Source organism: Canis lupus, chromosome X (assembly GCF_003254725.2).
Source record: "Canis lupus dingo isolate Sandy chromosome X, ASM325472v2, whole genome shotgun sequence".
NCBI classification, from domain to species: domain Eukaryota; kingdom Metazoa; phylum Chordata; class Mammalia; order Carnivora; family Canidae; genus Canis; species Canis lupus.
The window spans coordinates 74,689,893-74,712,121 of NC_064281.1; the positions used below are offsets into that span (position 1 = coordinate 74,689,893).

Genomic DNA, 22,229 nt, shown 5'->3' on the forward strand with positions numbered 1-22,229 from the left:
AGACAGGCAAGTCAATCTTGCTTTCTTTAGGTAAAGTTTTACCGTAACCTCTTTTGCATGATGCTTCAGGAAATTCTAGCTACTAACTAGGAGGGGGAGGCAGCAGCAGAATCAGGCTTACAGCCAGACAAGGGGCTAGTCTCACCCCAACCCTCTACATGTGTTTGTTTTTCTCTCTTTGCCTACCACCTATCCCCATCCCCATCTCCCTGTCTCTCTGTCTCATACACACACACATACACACACACACACACACACACACACACATACACACGTACAAACTATCAAGTCAGCAGCTGGTTAGGTAACATCCAAAGCATTCTGATTATCCTCCTTTGTAAACTAAATTTATTTCTTTGAGATATTTTAGAAGAAACAAATCATCCCTTTGCTAACAACACATATAACACCCTTACAGGAAGTAGCATGGCACAGTAGAAACAGACGTTGATTCAAATTCAAATCCCAACTCCGTTGTGTAATAGTGGACTCTACTTTCCTCATCTGTAAAAATGGGACTTTTCCTACTTCACAAGGTACTTGGAGAAATTAAGGAAATAATAATAATATATAATGTGCCTAGCACAAAGCTCCATATTCAAAAGACATGCAACATATATTAATGCCTTTTGCACAAGAGGTCAAGAATCACTTGCGCTCTACCTAGAAACCCAGGTTTCTTAACCCTAGGGCCTTATTTCTGAGATGGCTTGCTTAGCATCTGTATTCTTTCTTTCCTAAAACTAAATAATGGTAGTAGGCGTGAAGGAAAAAGGCCCTACCTCCTAGAGATATTGAAGGATCCAGAAAGAAACACAGCAGAGAACACCTTCCTTCCCCTGTGAATCCCCCTCTCCTTCTTAGTGGTAGGGGGCTACAAAATGAGAGGAGGAGTTCCCTTGGTACTTGAGAGAGAAATTGAGAAATGGTGCTGCTTCTAAGATGGATTCTCAGGTCTCTCCCTAGAGACCAAACACCAAAGTCAATAGATTGTAGCTCAGCAGAGGTATCAGGCAACAATGTGGGGAAAGGAAAATTTTCTTTGAATTAGTACACTGCATGGTTAGGGAAGGGCATTTGTCACTTTGGTTTTTCTCCTTCAAGCCACTGAACAGCAACAACAGTAAGTGAGGACATCAGAGAGAAAAGCATCTATAGAACTAACAAACGCAAACACTTGACAAGTGAGAAAGCTTTATTGGAGCACACATACATTTCAGGGGATGGAGAACAAAGCAGCAAGTTACAGCCCAGGATCCCAAATCATGCTTTCCGTTACAATATCAATCCATACCAAACAAACCTTTTAAAAACACCCTCCATTCAGTTCATCTCTACAGTAGAAACCACTGAAGCTGCCCTCCAGCTAGTGGCCTTATAGGACAATCAGCACATTCTACCAACAGGGATTTCTTCTCTGGTAGATCCCTTTCACAAACAACTTTGTGTAGATACACTTGCAAGGAAAAAAAGGTCAGTTTGGTACAGTGAGTTTCAGAAAATGAACCTCAGATCACCAGACCCTATTAAGAAAGGTCTCATCACATCACACCCATGTTACATCTAAGTCAAGTTTAGGAAACAATAGAAAAAAATAGAAACTGAAATCACTTCAAGAAGGAAGTCAGAATAACTGGGGGATTCTCTGAACACATTCTCTTAGAGCACTAACAGTGGCCAGGCTGGAGAAACACTGGGCCCGTTTGGACAGTACTTGGCTCTTCTGGTAATGTAGGCCATATTCTTTGTGGTACCACACCATGGACACAAATGCTAAGAAAGATGTGGTATATGAGAGTGAAAACGTTTTTTTTTTTTTTTTTTTTTTTTTTTTTTTTTTTTTTTTTTAGAGAAAGGAGATGCTCTCCAACAGCTGTATCTATATAAAATGCAAAGATCCAGTATGAGCTGGGAAACATTTCACTCTCAACCACTCTGGTCCTCTGAGACCACCAAAAAGCCATCTAATTATTTTTCTAAATCAGCTCCATTATAAGGGTTCCCTAAAAGTCTAGTGAAGGTGTCTGGAGCTGGAAGAAACTTAGGAATTTTCTTAGCATTTCCAAGAAGACCATTAGACCCAAGCAATATGGAAATGGCTTAAGAACAAGAAGAGTTAAAAGCCAAGTTCCAGAAATTTATCAAGGTAAAAATGGAGTTAAAAATATAAACTGGAAAGGAAGGGGGCAGACCTACTCACCTCTCTCCCATCTTTTAGTAACCCAACCCTGCTTCCCAGAGCCTCAGCCTCAGACCAGGCATACCTGGAAACACAGACCTGTATGAATGCCAAAGGTAGCCAAGGCTTCCTGGAGAAGGAGGGAAAGGATGGCAAGACAGTAGAAAAAAACTTGTTTTAAAAGATTTTTAAGTTAATTAAACATCATAAAGATATAAGAATGGACTCTGGAAATATACTAGATTATGCACAAATAAAAACATTTTGAACAGACCCTTATTGTTGAGCCTGCTTTAAAAAGGGGAACAAGTCTGCATCACTCTAGCATAATGAGATTTGTAGAAATATGTTTACACACACACATACACACACACACACATATATATATGTATACATATATCTACACACACACACATACACATAATTATATATCTTTGCTCTTGGTTTCTTCACTTTCTCTCACTTGCCCTGGACAGGGCTGGACCTGCAGAGAAGATCAGGGGCTCATAAGCCCAGCTTCTGCTTGGCCATCGAGGAACGAAGCTGCAGAGTCCCTTCTGCCCAAGACCCTGGGTACTGTCGCATCTTCTGCCACAGGCTCACTTCTTCCCCAGTCGAGTCCATCCAGTCCACCACTTCCCCATTACTGATCCCTGAGGAGAAACACCAGAGGAGGTTGAACAGGGAACCCACTCCTTCAGCCCACCAGGAAAGATGGGTTATAGGGCAAGGGTAGCCATCCCATAAGAGACAGTATGTTACAAAGACAGGTTGATGGGTATGGTAGTCTGGGAACTGCTCCCTGTGGTCTCTGCAAAGCTATCTCTGTGCTCCTGAGTGCCTATCAGGAGAATTCAGGTTGATGAAATGAAGACTCCAAATAGCACACAGTAGCTTCAGACCTCTTATTCTGAGGCCATTACAGAGCTCTTGTGTCTGACACCTCATGCCAGAGGTATTTGCCCTTCTGTTATTGCCAACTTGACTGAAACTTTATTTTTAAAAAGGTGGAGGGTGGGAGGAAGAAGCAGCAGCTAAACACCATTTGTCTCTAGCTGTAGGCTACAGGCCAAAAGTTTGGATTGTGACCTCATTCTTATTGTCTTGTACATTCATTTTTTTCAACAAACATTTTTTGAGTGCCGACTGTGTACCAGGTACTCTTCTAGGCTTGGGAGATACAGTGGTGAACAAAGGGAAAACAAAAACAAAAACAAAAACAAAAACGTCCTGCCTTGCAGGCAGCTTACATTTGAAAAGAAAACAGAAAATAGGTAAGTCAAGAGTACCTCAGATAGTGAGATAAATGTCTTGAAGTAAATAAACAGGGTGATCTGTAGTGCCTAGATCAGGGCCTCCTTTAGATGGAGTGGTCTGAGGGACTCTCCAAGGAGACATTTGAGTCAGGCTCTGAAGGATGGGAAGGAGCCAGACAGAGGTTAACAATAATTGCAAAAGTTATGAAGTTGGAATGAGGTAGGTATATTTGGAGAGCAGAAAGAGTCATTGTGTTCGGAGCACAGTAAGCAAGCAGGAGAGTGATATAGGATGGATCATAAAGAACAAAGGGTCCAGAATCTATAGGGGCCTGTCAGAATGGCAAGAACTTTGGATTGTCTTCCAAGTACAGTAGTAAGCCACTGAAGGGTTTTAAGTGGGGGACTGATGTGAACTGGCTTACATTTGTAAAAACATCATTTTAGACACCATGTGTTAAGTGCTTTGTGTGACTTATTAATATACAAGTAGTATAAAGGCCGTAGGCATGCCGAGACTGCAGAGAGGAAAAAGAGGACTCAAGGAGTGCCTGGGTGATTCAGTTGGTTAACTGTCTGCCTTTGGCTCAGGTCATGATCCCGGGCATCTTGGGACCAAGTCCCTGCTTCTCCCTCTGCCTGTCTCTGCCTCTCTCTCTGTGTCTCTCATGAATAAATAAATAAAACCTTTTTTTTTAAAAAAAAAAAAGAAAGCACCAAGATTTAGAGTTTGGGTAGAGACTGAGAAACCCGTAAAACAAGTATAGTATTAGTAGAAGCTATATGTATTTCAGGAAAAAGGGAGTAATTATACTAAATAGCATGAAAATTCTAGTAAAATGAAAATAAAACTTTGTCATGAGCAACTGCTCAGCAGAGTGGTGAGACAGAAGCCAGATCACAGTGGATTAAGATGTGAGGCAATAGAGACAATTCCTTTTAAGAAATTAGATTTTTTTGGTGGTAAGATGACGGCATTCTTGGTGATCAGGGTCACATTTATCTGTACGCATAACAGTGCATGAGCACAGCCTTCCCCTAGGTCTGCACATAGTAGGCACCCAGTAAATATTGACCAAATGTTAACTGAAAGAAAAGAAGACAACTCTTGCTATAGAGCAGCTTTGAAGGAAGGGGTATGGGCATATTAGGAGGAAATTGCACGAGACGTCTTTAAAATAGGACAGGAGAGAGGTTCTCACCAGTGCCAACACCCAGCCTGACCCCTCCCAGGAAGTCATTGCTGGCCAGGGGCTCCCGGTCCCACACAGTCAGTTCCAGGCACATGTGCTGTAGATCTTCCAGCCTCACACCATTGTAGACAAATGTATGGTTGTAGTGGGGATTCAGGGTCTTCTTCATCACAGGAGTTTTACGCTTACTGGCCTTGTTCCTCATGGGAAGGAGGTATCTGGCAGAGGGTGGGAAGTAATCAACAACCTACTCAAAGCTGGCAAATATCTATCTAAATTCCCCTTTCCCTGACCACAGGCCTAGCCCAGGAAGGTAAGTCATTATTCAGATCCTAGCACATACACTCCCTCCTTTGAATATGCTGAAGCAGAGTTCCCACTACCCCCACTGGATCATTCAGCTCATTCAATTCCTTTAACCTGGAGAGAAAATTGATAGAGTGTTATCAGTAAGTTGTTATCTATACCCTCCCCCAAACGGGCTTTAAATATTTGATTCCCTTGATACTGGACAAGGTCATCTTTTGATGAAAACAATAGTAATAACTAGAAGCCTAGCCAAACATGATTTGCTAGAGAACTTAAGTTAGTAAGGTGATCTATAATTTGGGTGGCATTACTTAAATATTGGGAGAAACAAAGTCCTGAGTTCCTAAATCTGAACAGTCAGGGGACATGGATTTTTATTTAGGATTGACTAAAAGCGTAAGTCTATTTAACAAAGGAAAAGTCCAGCCTATCTGTCTACCACCCTCCTCTTTGGAAATCCACACTACAGCACAGTCCAGACTGAGCTCAAGACTGGTACAAAGGTGGTTGTGGAGATTTTGCTATTACCTATTTTCAGGAACAAAGTTGATTGCTGGAGGTGGTAGGATATACAAGGATAACATCCACAGAGAAAGGTTAATTTGGGTTCCTCGCTTAGCTTTCTTGTCCTGGAGCTGGTTAGTTTGTTGCTGATCCAGGGACTCACCCCTTGACAAAGCTGTCGGAAGTCCCTCCTGATTTGGCAGCCATCAGGTTCTTGGCTTCTTTGATCCACACCTGGAGCTCTCCCCCTTCCCCACCTTTACCTGTGAGGGATGTCAGGCATAGCAAGTGAGCCCCTACCCCTTCAGATTTCTCTTTTTGCTCTTTATCTACATGGCCTCTTCCATCCCTTGCTCCTGAAGGCAGCAAGCTCCATGAAAATCAGACCACACCTGGCTTCCACTCTCAGGACCTAACACAGTGACTGACTCAATAAGAACAACAAAAGCAATAAATGCTTTTAGAAAACTGGCTATATGTGCCAGATTCTACATTAAGCATTTAATTGTCAAAGCAACCATATAAGATATATACTATTATTCCTATTTTATAGATGAGAAAATGGAAGCTTAGAGAAGTAAAGTTGCCAGATATTTGTTGAATGATTTCTAAAAAGGGAACTCCCCTACTTGTGTTCTTGATCCCATGCCCACTTCACAGGACTCATCAGGCATCATCAATTTCAACTCCCACCTTCCATTTTTAATATTTCTTTCTCTCCTAGTCCTATCCCCTCAGTCTAAATATACACTAATCTCACCTCTTCTTTTTAAAATCCTTTAAAAAGGGGTTATCTGGGTGGATCAGTCCATTAAGCATCTGCCTTTGGCTCAGGTCCTAATCCCAGGGTCCTGGGATCCAGCAGCTTCAGGCTCCCTGCTCAGTGGGAAGTCTGCTTCCCCTTCTCCCTCTGCTCCTCACCCTCGCTTGTGCTCTCTTGCTCTCTCTCAAATAAATAAAATCTTTTTTTAAAAAAGAAAAAAATCCTTTAAAAAGAAAATCTCCCTTTACCCTTATCTCTTTCACCATCAGTTATTCTAAAAAAAAAAAAAAAAAAAAAGCCCACACTCACTACCTCTAATTCTTTGCTTCATTCACTCAGCCCAGTTTCTCCTGAAACCTGGCTTCTGCTTCCACTAATCCACTGAAAATACTACCTAACGCCAATGAGCCATGCCTTCTCAGTCCTCACCGGCCTGACATTCCAATAGGATTTCAGCACTACTGACTATCTCTGCTCTTTTATTCTTTGAGCTCTTTCCTAATAACCCTCTCGCTCACAAGCTTTTCATCCAGTCTTCATCCTTTAAAATATTGCTCTTCCCTACAGTGCACTATCACTACCTGTCTTCTCTAATCATCCTGCACACCCTTCCTGGGGGTCTTGTTCATCCCCGTAGCCAATAGATTAGACCTTATTACAGGTGTCTTTCTAAGAACTTTGGCTTCTCGTTGCACTAATGCCCTACCATTATGCTCAAAGCCCTTTACTGTCAGGAACCAGCCTTATCAACAATTCCAGCTCCATTCTCATATACACAAACCATGACTCCAGCACCACTGAAATAAGGAGTTCGCTACCTCACACTTTACATACGACCCCACATTTACCATGCCTTTTTAATAAAGACCTTTGCTCATGCTACCTCTTCTAGAATGGCTCTTCTCACCCCATCCACTTCCTTTTCTAATAGGTAAAATATGCAGTCCGGTTTCATCCTTACTTCCTCTTTAAAACTCTCCCAAATGTAACCAGAGAGAATGTATCACTCCTGTGTCTGTGCTCTTTTAGCAGGTGACTGTCTTCCTTGCTAAATGAAGCTTCTCAAGGGAGGGCAAATGTGTCTTATTCATCTACACATCCATAGTCACTAGCGCCGTGCCTCCCGTGTTGGTTTACTCTTCCGCCACCTTCAAATCCCTATCCCTTATACTTCACGACCCCTTGCAACCACTTTTCTCATCCCCAATGTTTCTGCTCTATTCTGCCCTCTTAATAGATTGCCATTGCTGGACCAAGACTAAGCCAGTTTCATGGCCAAAAAAAGAGTGCCAACCCTAAGATATTCCTTTCTGGTTGAAAATAACGTGGAAAAGGGCTTCCTTAGCAAAGGAATCTTCCCTAGAAGATGATCCAGGGAGTATCTCAATCTGGCCTCTCCAATAGTGTTGGCCACCAGCTGCCCTATCTCACAGACACGCTTGAACGCTAAGGGCTACAACAGGCCCCTCCCCCCAAAACTCACTCTTTTTCTGGTCACCCCCAACAGGGAGTTTGGAGGCTGGGATGTATTTCAGTGAAACCACCAACTCGCCTTTGTGTGATGTCAAGCCAGTCGGGGACTCAGCACTGATCTGAAACACAGGGAAACCCGACAGGTCATGCTGGGCTTCTCAGGAGTTGTTGGGACCTCTCATAGAGGAGATCTGAAAATTAACCCCAAGAACAGCTTCATGATGTAAGAGAATCCTCCTTATGAATACAATCCTGGGACCTTTGGCCATGGCAGCCACCGGTTTCCAAGGCAGTTCCTTCAGAAGGAGCTACAGAAGAACCAGCTAAGTCTTCTGCTATGCCCACTATTTTGCTACTTTTGGGGATACAGTTACTAGATTCTAAATACCCACAAAGGTCTTCCAGCAAAGTTGCCACAGACTCACTGATACCATGACGAAGAATCTTACTACCAAAAAAAAGAATCTTACTACCAACATCGTTAGTAAAAGCCCAAAAGTATAAACAGCCTAAATGGTAGTGATCAATATAGAAAAGGTTAAATGAGTGATTTTAATGCCCGCATATGGTGATTGTATTATGGCATGCAATCATCAAAAAGAATGCATGCAGGGAATCCATACATGCTGACTCCAAAAGCTATCCAAGATGTACAGTTAAGTCAACAAAGCAAAATGAAGAAAAAGCATCCCATTTATATTGAAATATGTTAATTTGTACATGTGAATATGTATGTATATAAATACTGGTTATTATCATTATCACTTATATTGTATCTACTACATGCCAGGCACTGTTATAAGTACTTTATGTATGTCATTTTGTGTCATCCTCAAGATAATCCCTATAGGTACTATTATCTCTATTTTACAGATTATGGAACAGGGAGATTAAGTAACTTGCCCAGGGTCACACAGCAATTGGCAGAGGCAGGACTCAAATTCAGACAGATTGGTTCCAGAGTCCATGCTTTTAACCACTATACTACATGGCATAGAAAAACCCAGAAGGATACATATAACACTTGTTTATTCTACAGAGAGGACTAGATTGGGGAAAGGAAAAGGGGCTTTTACTTTTTCCTGTGTATATGTGTACAGTCTTTTTAAAGAGAATGGTATGTATTGCTTGTAGGATTTTTGAAGGTGAAGAGTATTTTTTTAAAGAGAGCTTGCAAAGATTTGAGGCCTAAGTGGAACTCTGTTACAAGGATTTGAACATGCCACAATTTCTAACTTTATATTTATTTGTGCTACTTTTGATTAATTGGCTGTCTCTACCACTAGAACCTACATGCCAGGAGGATAGGAATCACCCTAGTCTTGCTCAGCCTAGTATGCCTGATACTTAGCAAAGTACCTGACACATAGTAGGTACTCCACAAATATTTAAGGAATGAATGTAAGAGTGAATGCATGAATGTGCGGAATGAGCAGCAACTGGCCTATTATCTTTGGCTGTTGGGACCAGAATTGCTTCACTCTATTGGCTCTCTCGGCATGGTTCTGTTCTTTACACTTTTGTGTCCAGAACATGAGCTGGTGCAGATCAGACATATCCTATCACCTGCCTGTGGTCACTGGGGCTCCTCTCACCTAGGTCTTAGCATAGAGTATACTAATGCCAGGAAGGTATAATCCCCTTTGGTTTGGAAAAATGTACACATACCCAGAATGTGTACATACAGTTTACTGTGTGGGAATGATACAAAAAAAATAGGGAGGTGGATGCCAAGAAGAGAAAACTGGATGGGAGCAAATGGATGGCTAAGGGGGAAAAAGGGATAGATCAGAGGCAATAAATGTAGAATTTTTAAGTTAAAATAGATATGTGATGCCGGAGTGGACTTTTGGTTGTTTATGAATGTCTACAAACTTACTAATTTCCAGATTGTGAACTTCAGTAGACTCTTAAAATTGGAGTTTAGCCTTAGCTAGAAATTGGTGTATTTTTTCAGTGGCATATTTCCATTCTAGCTCAAAATAATTTTGAAGAGCAAATGTCTCCATTGTAATGCAGTTTTTTTTCTTCTGATGTAAGACACTTTTATTGGCAGTAGGACGTAATGGTTTATGGTGACATTTCCAATATAATTATATCAACTGTAGGCCCCTCAATGATTCCTGTGTCAAATGCTTAAGAAATTCTACATTTCTGGCTCAGTTGGTTAAACATCTACCTTCAGCTCAGGTCATGATCCCAGGGTCCTAGGATGGAGGCCTGCATCGGGGGGCAGGGGGGTCCCTGCTCAGCAGGGAGTCTGCTTCTCCCTCTTCCTCTGCCCCTCCCCTAGCTCATGCTCAAACACACACTCTCTCTCTCAAAAAAAATAAATAAAATCTTTTTTAAAAAAGAAATTCTACATTTCTAATAATATGCTATAGTTTGGTGATAATTGCCTTCCTGTTTTTATTAGTATTTAAAGGGGCAGATTTAACATTCTTAATATTTTTTATGAAAGGCTGTAGCTATCAAAATATTGCATGACTGACTCAGCAATTCTACCACTAGAAATTTCTCCTACATTACCTCCACATAAGAAGGCCAAGATAAGTTACAGCATAGTTTTAACAGCAAAAAAAGCAAACAATTTATATATAGGCAAATGAGAGAATACTATACAGCAATAAAAATGAGATAGATATGTAAGTGATGGCAGAGAAAGATGCCCATGATAAACAATAAATTGTTAAATGAGAAAAATCAAGATACATGTACACTATGAGGTTCATATAAGCCTATTTGTATAAAATGGAAAAAATATAAATCCCTGCATGTATGCTGGGATTATCCATGCTGCTTAATATAAAATCTCTGCAAAGATATCCAAGTAGCCGATAACAGTGGTTATTTCTAGGGAATTGAATGTACTTTTCTCCTAATGTACTTATTTCTACATCATTGTAATTTTGAAACACATGCAAACAAATCCTCTTACTCTTAATTTTTTTAAAATAAGCAATACACATAGACATGGTAAAAAGTTCAAACGTTCTAAAAGGGCATATAGAAAAAAAACTAATTTGTTCTCTCACCTCGGTCTCTCTTCCCAGAGGCAGCCACTGCTACTGGTTTCTTGTCTATCTTTCCAAAGAGTCTATGCACCACGTACTATTTTTAGCATCAAAAATGCCAATGTAAAAAAAAAATTTACCAAGGAACCTTGCCATTGAACAGTTCATATCATGATTCAATCCTAACTCTGTTTTAGCAATTTCATCTTAACTGGAATGACAGTAACCTACTGAATGTCCATTGGCACTTTGTGGACAATCCTGTGAAACAGGAATATTATTGTTACCTCCACTTTGTAGATGAATAAACTAAGACTCACAGAGGTTAAGTGATTCACCTAAGTTATTTTATAAAAGGGGTGACTTACCTAGCTGGCAATTAACAGAACAAGGATTCAAATCCAGATCTGCACTCAGATCCCAGGCACTATTATGCACACTGCTACAATCTCACCTGAGATGCCATCTCCAAAGTAAAATTTTCCCTGGCTTGTGTGACAAAAAGCACAACAATTAGAACACTGTGAATTATTTTACTTCCTACTTCTTTAGTGAAAAGATTAGCTTGGAAAAGGAGTGCACGTTAGGATACACCCAAAAAGTCAGCTCTAGAAGAGGAGCAAGTGACGATGTTAGGATAGGCCCAGACTCTGAAAGGATATGAGGCAAAGCTTGGCACATATATGAAAGACTTTTCAAAGGAAAACCATGGCTTCATCCTTTGCCTGGCCCTCAGAGAGATAACACACTTGACATGCTAGTGCATCTAAAGTTACTGTCAAACTCAGAAACCCCAGCAGAGTGCGCTAGAACTCTACAGATTACATTTAAAGATGTTCCAGCAAAAAAAAAAAAAAAGATGTTCCTGCAGACAGAGATCCAAACTGTGTATGTTGTCAAAGCAGACTACCTTTCCATGTAAAGGGAGGCAATGATCCAGTTTCTCATCAAGCTTCCAGGAATCCATCTGGACCTCTGCCTCTCCAAGGAAAGTGTTTCTGCCAAAACGACCATGATGCCAAACTGAGAACTGCAAAGTCCTCTGGGCCAGAAGAGATTCTGGGATCTCATACTGCGAAAAGAAACGCAGAAGCCCAAGATGATTAGTTTATGGTAATTCCTCAGAAAAGATTATTCCAAAATCTGAGCAACCATACCCAAAGTCCTGAATACCAAATCACTTTTGTCCCTAAGCACTTTGAGTTTCCTTAATCAAAGTCTTCACTTACCCCATTTCACAAAAACCTACCATATTCCATGGTAGGACCTGGAAAATTAATTTTTCCTTGACTAGGTGAAAGAACAATGGAGTATTCAGAAAGGACTGCCACAGAAACTCCTGATCCCAAAAGACTTTTCAAAATGAGATTTGTGGGGGCGGCTGGGTGGCTGAGTTGGTTAAGGGTCTGCCTTTGGCTCAGATCATGATGGAGCCCTGTCTTGGGCTTCCTGCTCCCTGCTTTTCCTTCTGTATCTCCTCTCTCTCTCTCTCTCTCTCTCTCTCTCTCTCTCTCAAATAAATAGAATATTTTAAAAAATAAAATAAAATGAGATTTTGTGGTTCCATGCATCTCCAATTTCACAACAATCCAAGAATGCCAGATCACTTTTGTTTTCTTCTCCAGGAGGTTAGTATATGAACAGATGCTCATGGTATATCTCATTGAAAACCATGTCAACCAGTCATGTGGCAGAGGAATAGCTGCAGCTTAGTGCACAAGACAGAACATGTTCTACTCTCAGGATCTAGATACTTACTCTGAGGGTCTCATCATACAGTGGATTGATGGTGTCCCGCTTGATGCTGGTTTTTCTTTTTCCTTGGCGGGACTTGTCAGGCAGAAGATAAGTCTTCACATATCTAGAACCCAAGGAAAGTACTGAGTCATTTGTTGTCTTTTCTCAAGTCCATTCTTCAGCTCTCTGCTCTCCATGTACATATGCCATGATGAAATGAAAATGCCACATCAAACCCTCTTAAACATGTCCTTATTGCATTTTCCCAGTCCTGGTCCCTTCCTTTCTTGTATCTCCCCTAACCACTCTCAATCACACCTCCCTGTCTGCCCAGGAGGTGATAACCTCGGCTCAAGAGCACCCACATAGACGTGAGGGTCTAAGCTCTCATCTCAGCATCAGTCAGGTTCCAGAAGAACTCACGGGTTAGAGCGCTTCTTGGCTTCATCAGCATAGGCCAGCTGGTGGCACTCCTTCACGTGGATGACCAAAGCCTGTGTTTGCTGCTCATACTTCAGGGTAAAGACAATCTTGCCAGTCACGAAGATGTTTCCAAAATCACCAGCTTCACTATAGATGCTCATCATGCTGCCAATTGTACTCTGAAGATAAAGCACCCATAAACATCTGGTAAAGGCATAGCTCCCCCTCTCATGTTGCTTAATCTTCCTCATAATAAAGCCACAGTCACCGAACAAAACAAAAGCTTCAGAAGCTCCTGCAATAAGCCAGCACTGCCAATAGTCTTGTACAAGACAGCCAGGAGCACACTCAGAATGTTTGAGCTTAATAATCAGTTCATGGCTCACCTATGCTCTTAGCTTCTCTTTCTCCCCTCTTTTTAGAGATTTCATTTTTAGTTTTTACCTGCCCCAGAAGGTAGACAAGGAGTACAGGTAAAATGAAACTATGTTTTTGGTATATGTTATATTTGCTAAAATGTGGGCTCGAGGGGTCAGTTACTAATTAAAACAAAGTGCCTTAATTATCTGTGGGTTTCTTTCTTTATTCAAATTTTAGTTAACATACATACAGTGCAATATTGGTTTCTGGAGTAGAAATCAATGATTCATCACTTACAGACAACACTCAGTTCTCATCACAAAAGGGCCCTCTTTAACACCCATCACCCATCTAGCCCATTCCCCACCCACCTCCATCAGCCCTCAGTTTGTTCTCTATCATTGAGTTTCTTACAGCTTGCTTCTCTCTCTCTCCTTTTTTTTTCTTTTTTCCCTTCCCATATGTTCATCTGTTAGTTTCTTAAATTCCACATATGAGTGAGATCATATGGTATTTGTCTTTCTCTGATTGATTTATTTCACTTAGCATAATACACTCTAGCTCCATCCACATCGTTGCAAATGGTGATATTTCATTTTCTGATGGCTGAGTAATATTCCATGGTGTGTGTGTGTGTGTGTGTGTGTGTGTGTGTGTATACATGTGTGGGTTTCTTTTATCTGCCTTATCCCTATCAAGACCTACAGAAAAAAGTGATTATGTCAGAATTGGTGGGGGGGAATCCCACCAGAGGTAAAAAGACCTCTTTCTCTCAGGTAGTAATCAGTTCTGTATGCCTGCCACCCTATTTCCATGTGTGAGTGGGAACAAACTCCAATCACCCCAGTTCCTGACTCTCTGTCCCCTAAACACCGATCTTCATACTTCTGACAGAACTAGGCCCTGATTCTTAAATGCCCTTTTACCTTCATGATTCTGATTGACATTGCTGCTTTTCAATCATACCCTGATGCCAATTAACCCTGCCAGGGCCCCTTCTCATGACAATGCTCTTGAATGTGAGATCTGGAATGGACTCTGATGAAGAAATATTATCTTTCTCACTTCATGGCCTGTTAACTTTTTGGGGGAGAAGTTATGGTTTACTGTTCACAAAGCTGTAGTAAGAACATCTGTAGCCCTAATATAAACAAAACAGGAAACAATAAATGTTGGCACGGATGCGGAGAAAGGGGACCCCTCGTCCACTATTGGTGGTAGTGCAAGCTGGTACAGCCACTCTGGAAAACAGTATGGAGATTCCTCAAGAGGTTAAAAATAGAGCTACCCTCCAACCCAGCAATTGTACCTCAAGGTATTTACCCCAAAGATAAAAATGTAGTGATCCGAGGGTCACCTGCACCCCAATGTTTATAGCAGCAATGTCCACAATAGCCAAACTGAGGAAAGATCCAGGATGTCCATCACCAGATGAATGGATAAAGATGTAGTGTGTGTGTGTGTGTGTGTGTGTGTATGTATATGTGTATATATATATATATATATATATATACACATATACATACAATGGAAGTATCAGCCATCAGAAACAATGAATATCTGCCATTTACATTGATGTGGATGGAACTGGAGGGTATTATGTTGAGTGAAATAAGTCAATCAGAAAGACAATTACATGATTTCACTCATATGAGGAATATAAGTAACAGTGCAGTGGCTCATAGGAGAAGGGAAGGAAAACTGAATGGGAAGTCATCAGAGAGGGAGAAAAATGAGAGACTCTTAACCATAGAAAACTGAGGGTTGCTAGAGGGGTAGTGGGTGGGGTAATGTGGTAATTGGGTGATGGGCATGAAGGAGGGCATGTGATGTGATGAGCACTGGGTGTTATACGCAAGTGATGAATTAGTGAACTCTACATCTGAAACTAATGATGTACTATATGTTGGCTACTTGAATTTAATTTTTAAAAAAAGAATGTCTTTAGCCCTAGCTGTCTAATTATCTTACTACTTCCAGGGGAGAGGCTAAGGAAAGTCACCTAGCTGTCCACTAAGCAATCACTATCTAAATTGAGGATATGAACAGACAGATGTATCTCACTTACTTGGAAAGAGTGACTAGGATGCTTTCCCCAGGTCCTGACTCTGTTCTAGAGAGATATTCCTTCATTCCTGGTACCCCAACATGTCTACAGAACTAATAGAACTTACCATGGAGGAACCACTTCGCATGCTGCTTCTAGCTAGCTTCTGGCGATGCAGCTTCACCAGATGGTCAATGTCCTCTTCTTCCTCTTCCTCTTCCTAGAACAATAAATATAGATTGAGAGTTAATAAAGTAAGGAAAAGTTCAAAAACGGATAAGCTTGGGCAGCCTGGGTGGCTCGGTGGTTTGGCGCCGCCTTCAGCCCAGGATGTGATCCAGGAGACCCGGGATCGAGTCCCACGTCGGGCTCCCTACATGGAGCCTGCTTCTCCTTCTGCCTGTCTGCCTGTCTCTCTCTCTCTCTCTGCATGTGTGTGTCTCTAATAAATAAATAAAATCTTTTTAAAAAAATGATAAGCTTCCTTTAGCCGGGGGCATCACAATGCCGGATTTTAAGTGGGAGCCATAATTATCGCTAAACTCTGAGATGTCTTGTGCACATGCACACATGAATCCTTATTCTGTGTCTCCAATTTCAGGTTTCCAAACTATATTCCAACCATTTTTCTCCAATCTCAAAAGAATAAGATAAGAATATCTCTTTCCCATTCAACTGCCCCAACCCAACCATCCCTTTATATTTTAATCAAAATAAATATTCATTTAAGCTCTCCCAACTAGATATCAAGCATCATGTTAGAAGATAAAAGAGACAGCGAAGACACTCTTTTTCTTTAGGCAATTCAGCAACCAGATTTACTTTAGAAATTTGAAGGAATCAAGATTCATGTTGTCTTTTCCTAAAGAATTAAACAGGTTGATTAAGAGTATCAAGTACTAAGGTCAACCCTAGATTTATCGAATTTCATATAGTGACCAATACATTGGTACTTACCATATCTACACTGAGGCCTGGGACAGATTTGCTTCTGTCTCCCAAGGAGCTACTTTCATGTCCCACATCTTCTGGGCGAAGATCAATCACGGATTTAGTATATTCTAAATGGAAGACCAAAAACCCAAATCATAAGAGACCCATTCTTTTCCACACCAAAAACACATCCAGGGTATGCAGGACTTCAATCTCTAAGGCCATGACAGGAAACCTACCTGAAGGTCTGAGAATTTTTCTGGTGTTCTTCTTAAATATCATTTCACCCTCATCAACAGATATCACATTTTGACCCCCAGGTTGAGTTTCCTAGGAAGGAATAAGGGCAAGGAAATGGAAAAGGACTGTAGGGAAGGTGGAAGGATAGAGTAAGGAAAAATAGCCTTAAGAAGAATAAAGGTCAGATTTTTGCTAAACTATACAAAGTTAAAGGAAAGATTAATTTATTTTGTAAAGATTTTATTTACTTATTCGTGAGACACACACACACACAGAAGCAGAGACATAGGCAGAGGGAGAAGCAGGCTCCTTGCAGGGACTCGATCCCAGGACCCTGGGATCATGACATAAGCTGAAGGCAGATGCTCAACCACTGAAACATCCAAGCGTCCCAGCTGAGCAGTTTTAAAAGTATACTCAGATATTTATTGTAGGGGAGCCCGATGTGGGACTCAACCCCAGGACCCTGGGATCATGCCCTGAGCCAGAGGCAGACGTTCAACCACTGAGCCACCCAGGCATCCCAGGAAAGATTACTTTAATCTTAGGAATTTAATTTAATCCTAGGAAGTGGTACAAAACCTATTTTTTCAGGTGGTTCAAACAAAACCTTAAATGCTCCCAAGTGAATCTGCACTGAAATTTGTTTAGTTGAATTCTTTTTTTTTAAGATTTTATTTATTTATGGGCAGCCCGGGTGGCTCAGTGGTTTAGCACCGCCTTCAGCCCAGGGTATGATCCTGGAGACCTGGGATCGAGTCCCATGTCGGGCTCCCTGCATGGGGCCTGCTTCTCCTTCTGCCTGTGTTGTGTCTCTGCCTTTCTCTCTCTGTGTCTCTCATGAATAAATAAGGAAATAAAAAAGGAAATATTTTTTTAAAGATTTTATTTATTTACTTGACAGAGATAGAGTGCAAGGGAGCACAAGCAGGGGAGTGAGTGGCAGAGGGAGAGGGAGAAGCAGGCTCCCCGCTGAGCAGGGAGCCCGATGTGGGACTCGATCCCAGGACCCTGGGATCACAACCTGAGCTCAAGGCAGATGATTAACTGACTGAGCCACCCAGATACCCTATTTAGATGAATTCTCAATGTAAACTGTTCCTGAGAAGGAAGAAAGAGAGAGAAGAGAAGAAAAATGAGAGAGAGAGAGAGAGAGAGAGAGATCCCAACTGACCAATAACTAAAGCTTACCTTTTCCAGTTGAGATGTGGGGGCAGACATCTTCTTCCATTCTGGAAAGAGCCCAGATTTATCCAGAGAGTCTCTCCTGGGGGTAGATATAGAAGTTATAACAAAATCACCTGCTCAACTTCCCCATCTATGGAAGCTCTATGGAATGAGATCCACTGGCTTGGGGTCACTGCAGTAACCAAATCCAGAAAGTAAACGTCACATCTGATTTACCTTTGAAGGAATGTAGACAATCATATAAGCAACTTTGCACAAACACACTTACTCCCCCACTCCTAAGGGACAGCAGGGGCAGTTGCTACTGGTCCAGGGAGACTCCTCTAAGATACAGCAGCCCATGGAAGTTAGCACGCTCCAGAAGGCTGTGCTCGGAGCCAACAGCAGATGTACTACTGACAAACTTGTGGCAAGGTCAGAGAAAATACTTCATTTGACTTGCTGAGGACAGAAGGAAGACACACTGAAGGTATAGGAGCCCTGCATCTTGAACTTGACAACAAAATGTAGTCGGAGGTGCAGGCACTCGCAGGGATTTCACCTGGACAGGCTATCCGAGTCAGCTGTATAGCTGTCCAGACTCTCACTCTCGGCCTCCAGTGCACTCTTTCCACTTTTCAGCTTAGGCACATCAAATGGCACACTAGAATAAAAACCAAAGGCCAATATGTAAAGGAAGTAGGCTTTCCTGCTGGGAATCAGGCTTCCTCCCAACCCATTCACAATGGGAGCCTGAGTGGTCTTTCTACGATAAATATCTGAGTATACTTTTAAAACTGCTCGGCTGGGACACCTGGATGTCTCAGTGGTTGAGCGTCTGCCTTCAGCTTAGGTCATGATCCCAGGGTTCTTGGATCGAGTCCCTGCAAGGAGCCTGCTTCTCCCTCTGCCTATGTCTCTGCCTCTGCCTCTGTGTGTGTGTGTGTGTGTGTATTTCTCATGAATAAATAAATAAAATCTTTTTTTAAAAAAAAAAGGATCTCAATTAATTTCACTTGGCTGCCAGGACGACTCTCTCCTGGTCCTCTGACCTCACTGGGGTCCCCTTCTCAGGGTCTTCTGCTGGTCTTTCATCTCCTAAAGCTCTAATCTTTGGATTGTGTCCAGGCGTGTTCCTTAGACTGCTTCTCTTCACTATCTAGAATTATTCCTAAATGATCTCATCTTGTCTCATGGCTTTAAATATCCTCTATAAACCAATAACTCCTAAATTTATCTCTCACTCGAATGCCAGGCTTGTATTTCCAACAGCCTACTTGACATTTCTGCTTGGATGTCTCAAACACAGCAAGGGCAAAACTAAAGCCCTAATCCTCCCCCAAATCTGCTTTTCCCTCAATTTCATCAAATAGCTACTTCCTCCTTTCATTTCTCTGGTCAAAAATCTTAACAGTTTCCCTTGACTCCCCTTATTCTCTCACAATAGAAACCAAATCTGTTATCAAATACTCTTGGCTCTGTCTTCAATTATATCTAGAAACTGACTGGTTCTCACCCCCTCAACTGACGTTGCTTTGGTCCAAACCACCATCACCTAGCTACTGGTAACATTATGGTCACAATAGCCTCCTGAATGAACTCCCTACTTCTACCCTATTCCCTACACAATCTAACCTCAATAGACAGTCAAAATGAGCTTTTAAAATATAAATCCAATATAGAATTACCAAATGACCCAGCAATTCCACTTTTAGATATATACCCAAGAGAACTGAAAACCTGTGTCCACACAAAAACTTGTACATGAATGTTCATACCAGCATTATTCACAATAGCCAACAGGTGGAAATAGTCTGTCCACCAATGGATGAATGGATAAACAAAATGTAGTATATCCATACAATGAAATATTACTGTCAAAAAATACAGTTCTGATACATACTACAACATGGGTGAACCTTGAAAACATTATGCTAAATGAAAGAAGCAAGACATATTTTATATGATTCCACTTATGTGAAGTATCCAGAGCAGGCAAATCTACAGAGACAGGAGGCACATTAGGGACTAGAGGAAACAGAGAGAGAATGCTGAATGGGTGTGGGGTTTCTTTTTGAAGTCATGAAAATATTCTGATGTTAGACAGTGGCAATCGATGGTTACAGAACATTCTCAAAGTGCTAAAAGCCTCCGAATGTCATACCTTAAAATTGTTAAAACAATTAATTGTATGTCATGTGAGTTTCACCTCAATTTCAAAATAGAAAAAACATCATGTCACTTGGAGTGAGATTCCTTACAAGCGCCAACAAAGTCTTTTGTGATCTGCTTCTCATCCCTTCTCTGTCTTCATCTCCTACCACTCCCCCCTTGCTCGCTCAGTTCCAGATTACTCAAATGCACCAAATACAAACTCATCTTCCGCTTTCTTTGCCCATTATGCTTTTCCCCCAGATCCTCTCAAAAGTTTGCTCCCCTGTCTGCTTCATGTCTTTGCTCAGATATCACTGTATCATTGAGACTTTTCCCTGGCAATCCTAAGTAAAACAGCCTGTGTACACACATGTCTTCCTGCCACTTCCTATCCCTTTAGACAGCTTTGTCTTCTCTATAGCACTTGTCAACATCTGATTTGATATGTTTACTTGATTATTGTCTGTGTCTCCCTGTCCCCAAATCTAAGCTCCACAGGCAAGGAACTTTATTGTATTTACCAGTGTATCCCAAGGCCTAAAACAGTGCCTGGCAAATAGTAGGCATTTGTAGACATTTGTTTTAAAATATGTCAATTAACATATGAACAAAGAACAAAGTAACCAGGAAAAAAAAAAGAACAAAGTAACCAGAATCTATAATGTCTTAGGCAGTAAAGAATAAACATTCCAAGTTATGACATCATGTTTGCAATAGTTTTATGAAAAAAGGCAGCAGGGGTTGAAATCCTAGGGCATGCAAGAGGTGAAACAGTGGTCATTTCCTGAGAGATAGCTCTATAGTTCAAAGCGCAGCAGGTAAGTTGATTTCATTTTTACTTTAGAATCATTCTTTTTCTCCCTTTGCTCCAAAGAATAAAGAATCCAAAGCAGAACCATTCCTCTAGAGAAGTAGTTTAACAATAACCCACGGAGTGTGTTTTCTGCTTGTATTTTTTCCTAATGATTAATACGTACTAATCCAAAGCTGATACAAATAACCCTAGGGCAAAAAGGCAATTATTGGCATCTGTGCAGTAAAAAATAGACTAAGAGATGAGAATCCTGGGCTCTAACTATCTGTATGATCTCAGGTAAATTATCTTGCTTTCTTTTCTGTAAAAATAAGAGGAATGAATTTGATTACCTCTGAGACTCCATAATTTTATGGCAAAGATAATTTATGGCCACTTAATCTGCTTCCATGTTTAGGATAAATAAGTCTTCTGGATCCAATGAGAAAAGAGGTCATAGACAGCCAGAAGCAGTAGGTCTCAGAAATTACATTCTGACCGATGATGTCAGATGTGTTAATCAGATTCAGAAAATAAAAGTTGTTTTTATCCTTATCCACCAAGGAAAAAGGGGGCCTCATCGCCTAGAACAGATGAGTCACCCACCCAATGCTGTGTGGATTAAATCATAGTACATACATACCATGAAACACCATACATATGGCAAAAAGAATGATAGACCCTTAGTGCAGACATGGAGAGGTGCCGATGTTTTATTTTTCTACAATTGTTCCTTTTACACCTTGAGTTATAACTGACATAAGTAACACATGGTTAAGTGTGTGATTTGATGAATTTTAACATGTACATACACTTGTGAAACCATCACCGCAATTAAGTTAGTGAATACTCCTATCACTCTCAACAGCTTCCACTCACTCCTTCATAATCCATTCATCCCTGCTTACCTCTGTTCCCAGACAGAAAGTGCTGATCTGCATCTGCCACTACTCTTTGGTTTGCATTTTCTAGAACTTTATATAAACAGAATCATACAGTATGCCCTCTCTTTTGTTTGGCTTCTTTCACTCAGCATGATTATTTTGAGATTCACCCATATTATTGCTCGTATCAATAATTCATTCCTTTCCATCACTGAGTAGTATTCCACTGTATAAACAAACCACAATTTATCCCTTTACCTGTTTATAGACATTTGAGCTGTTTCCAGGTTTTGGCTATTGCAAACAAAGCTGCTATGAACATCCATGTACAAGTCTTTGCACGGACACATGCTTTTGCTTCTCTTGAGTAAATACTGAGGAATGGAATGGGTGAAACACAAGGTAAAGGATATTTAACTAAACTCCTATTAGACTGGTTTTCAAAGAGGCTGCACTGCTGCACATTCCCACCATCAGTGTAGGAGAATTCCAGTTGCTCTACATCCTCACCAATAATTGGTATGGTTAGTTCTTAAATTTTAGCCATTCTAATGGTTATACAGTAGCATTTTATTATGATTTTTTTCATATTTCCCTAATAACTAAAGGTGTTGAGAGCATCTTTTTATGTGCTTATTCAATACCTATATCTTGCCTTTGGCAAAGTGTCTGTTCAAATATTTTGCCAAGTTTCTACTGGATTATCTATACTATTGAGTTTTTAAAATTCTCTCTCTTTCAGTTTTTACCATTTACTATGTATGTAGTATGACAGTTTTTTTTAAAAGAAATTAAAAATG

At 40.9% G+C, this 22,229-nt stretch overlaps 1 protein-coding gene across 8 annotated transcripts in view; it reads right to left on the reverse strand.

The window, feature by feature from the left end:
- Window positions 1-1,177: 1,177 nt before the first annotated feature.
- Window positions 1,178-22,229, reverse strand: part of SYTL4 (synaptotagmin like 4) — a 79,668-nt gene continuing 58,616 nt past the window's right edge. For 7 of the 8 annotated variants that reach the window (XM_025431733.3, XM_035711947.2, XM_025431734.3 and 4 more), the window contains 12 exons: window positions 18,161-18,262; window positions 17,623-17,698; window positions 16,431-16,521; window positions 16,216-16,319; window positions 15,386-15,478; window positions 12,852-13,030; window positions 12,450-12,552; window positions 11,602-11,763; window positions 7,688-7,796; window positions 5,605-5,704; window positions 4,638-4,846; window positions 1,178-2,832 (listed from right to left, as the gene is read on the reverse strand). In XM_025431733.3, the coding sequence (XP_025287518.1) occupies window positions 2,684-2,832; window positions 4,638-4,846; window positions 5,605-5,704; window positions 7,688-7,796; window positions 11,602-11,763; window positions 12,450-12,552; window positions 12,852-13,030; window positions 15,386-15,478; window positions 16,216-16,319; window positions 16,431-16,521; window positions 17,623-17,698; window positions 18,161-18,262 (1,477 nt within the window). In that variant the 3' untranslated portion in view covers window positions 1,178-2,683. The remainder of the gene's footprint in view (window positions 2,833-4,637; window positions 4,847-5,604; window positions 5,705-7,687; window positions 7,797-11,601; window positions 11,764-12,449; window positions 12,553-12,851; window positions 13,031-15,385; window positions 15,479-16,215; window positions 16,320-16,430; window positions 16,522-17,622; window positions 17,699-18,160; window positions 18,263-22,229) is intronic. The other variant, XM_049107281.1, reaches the window with a different exon arrangement.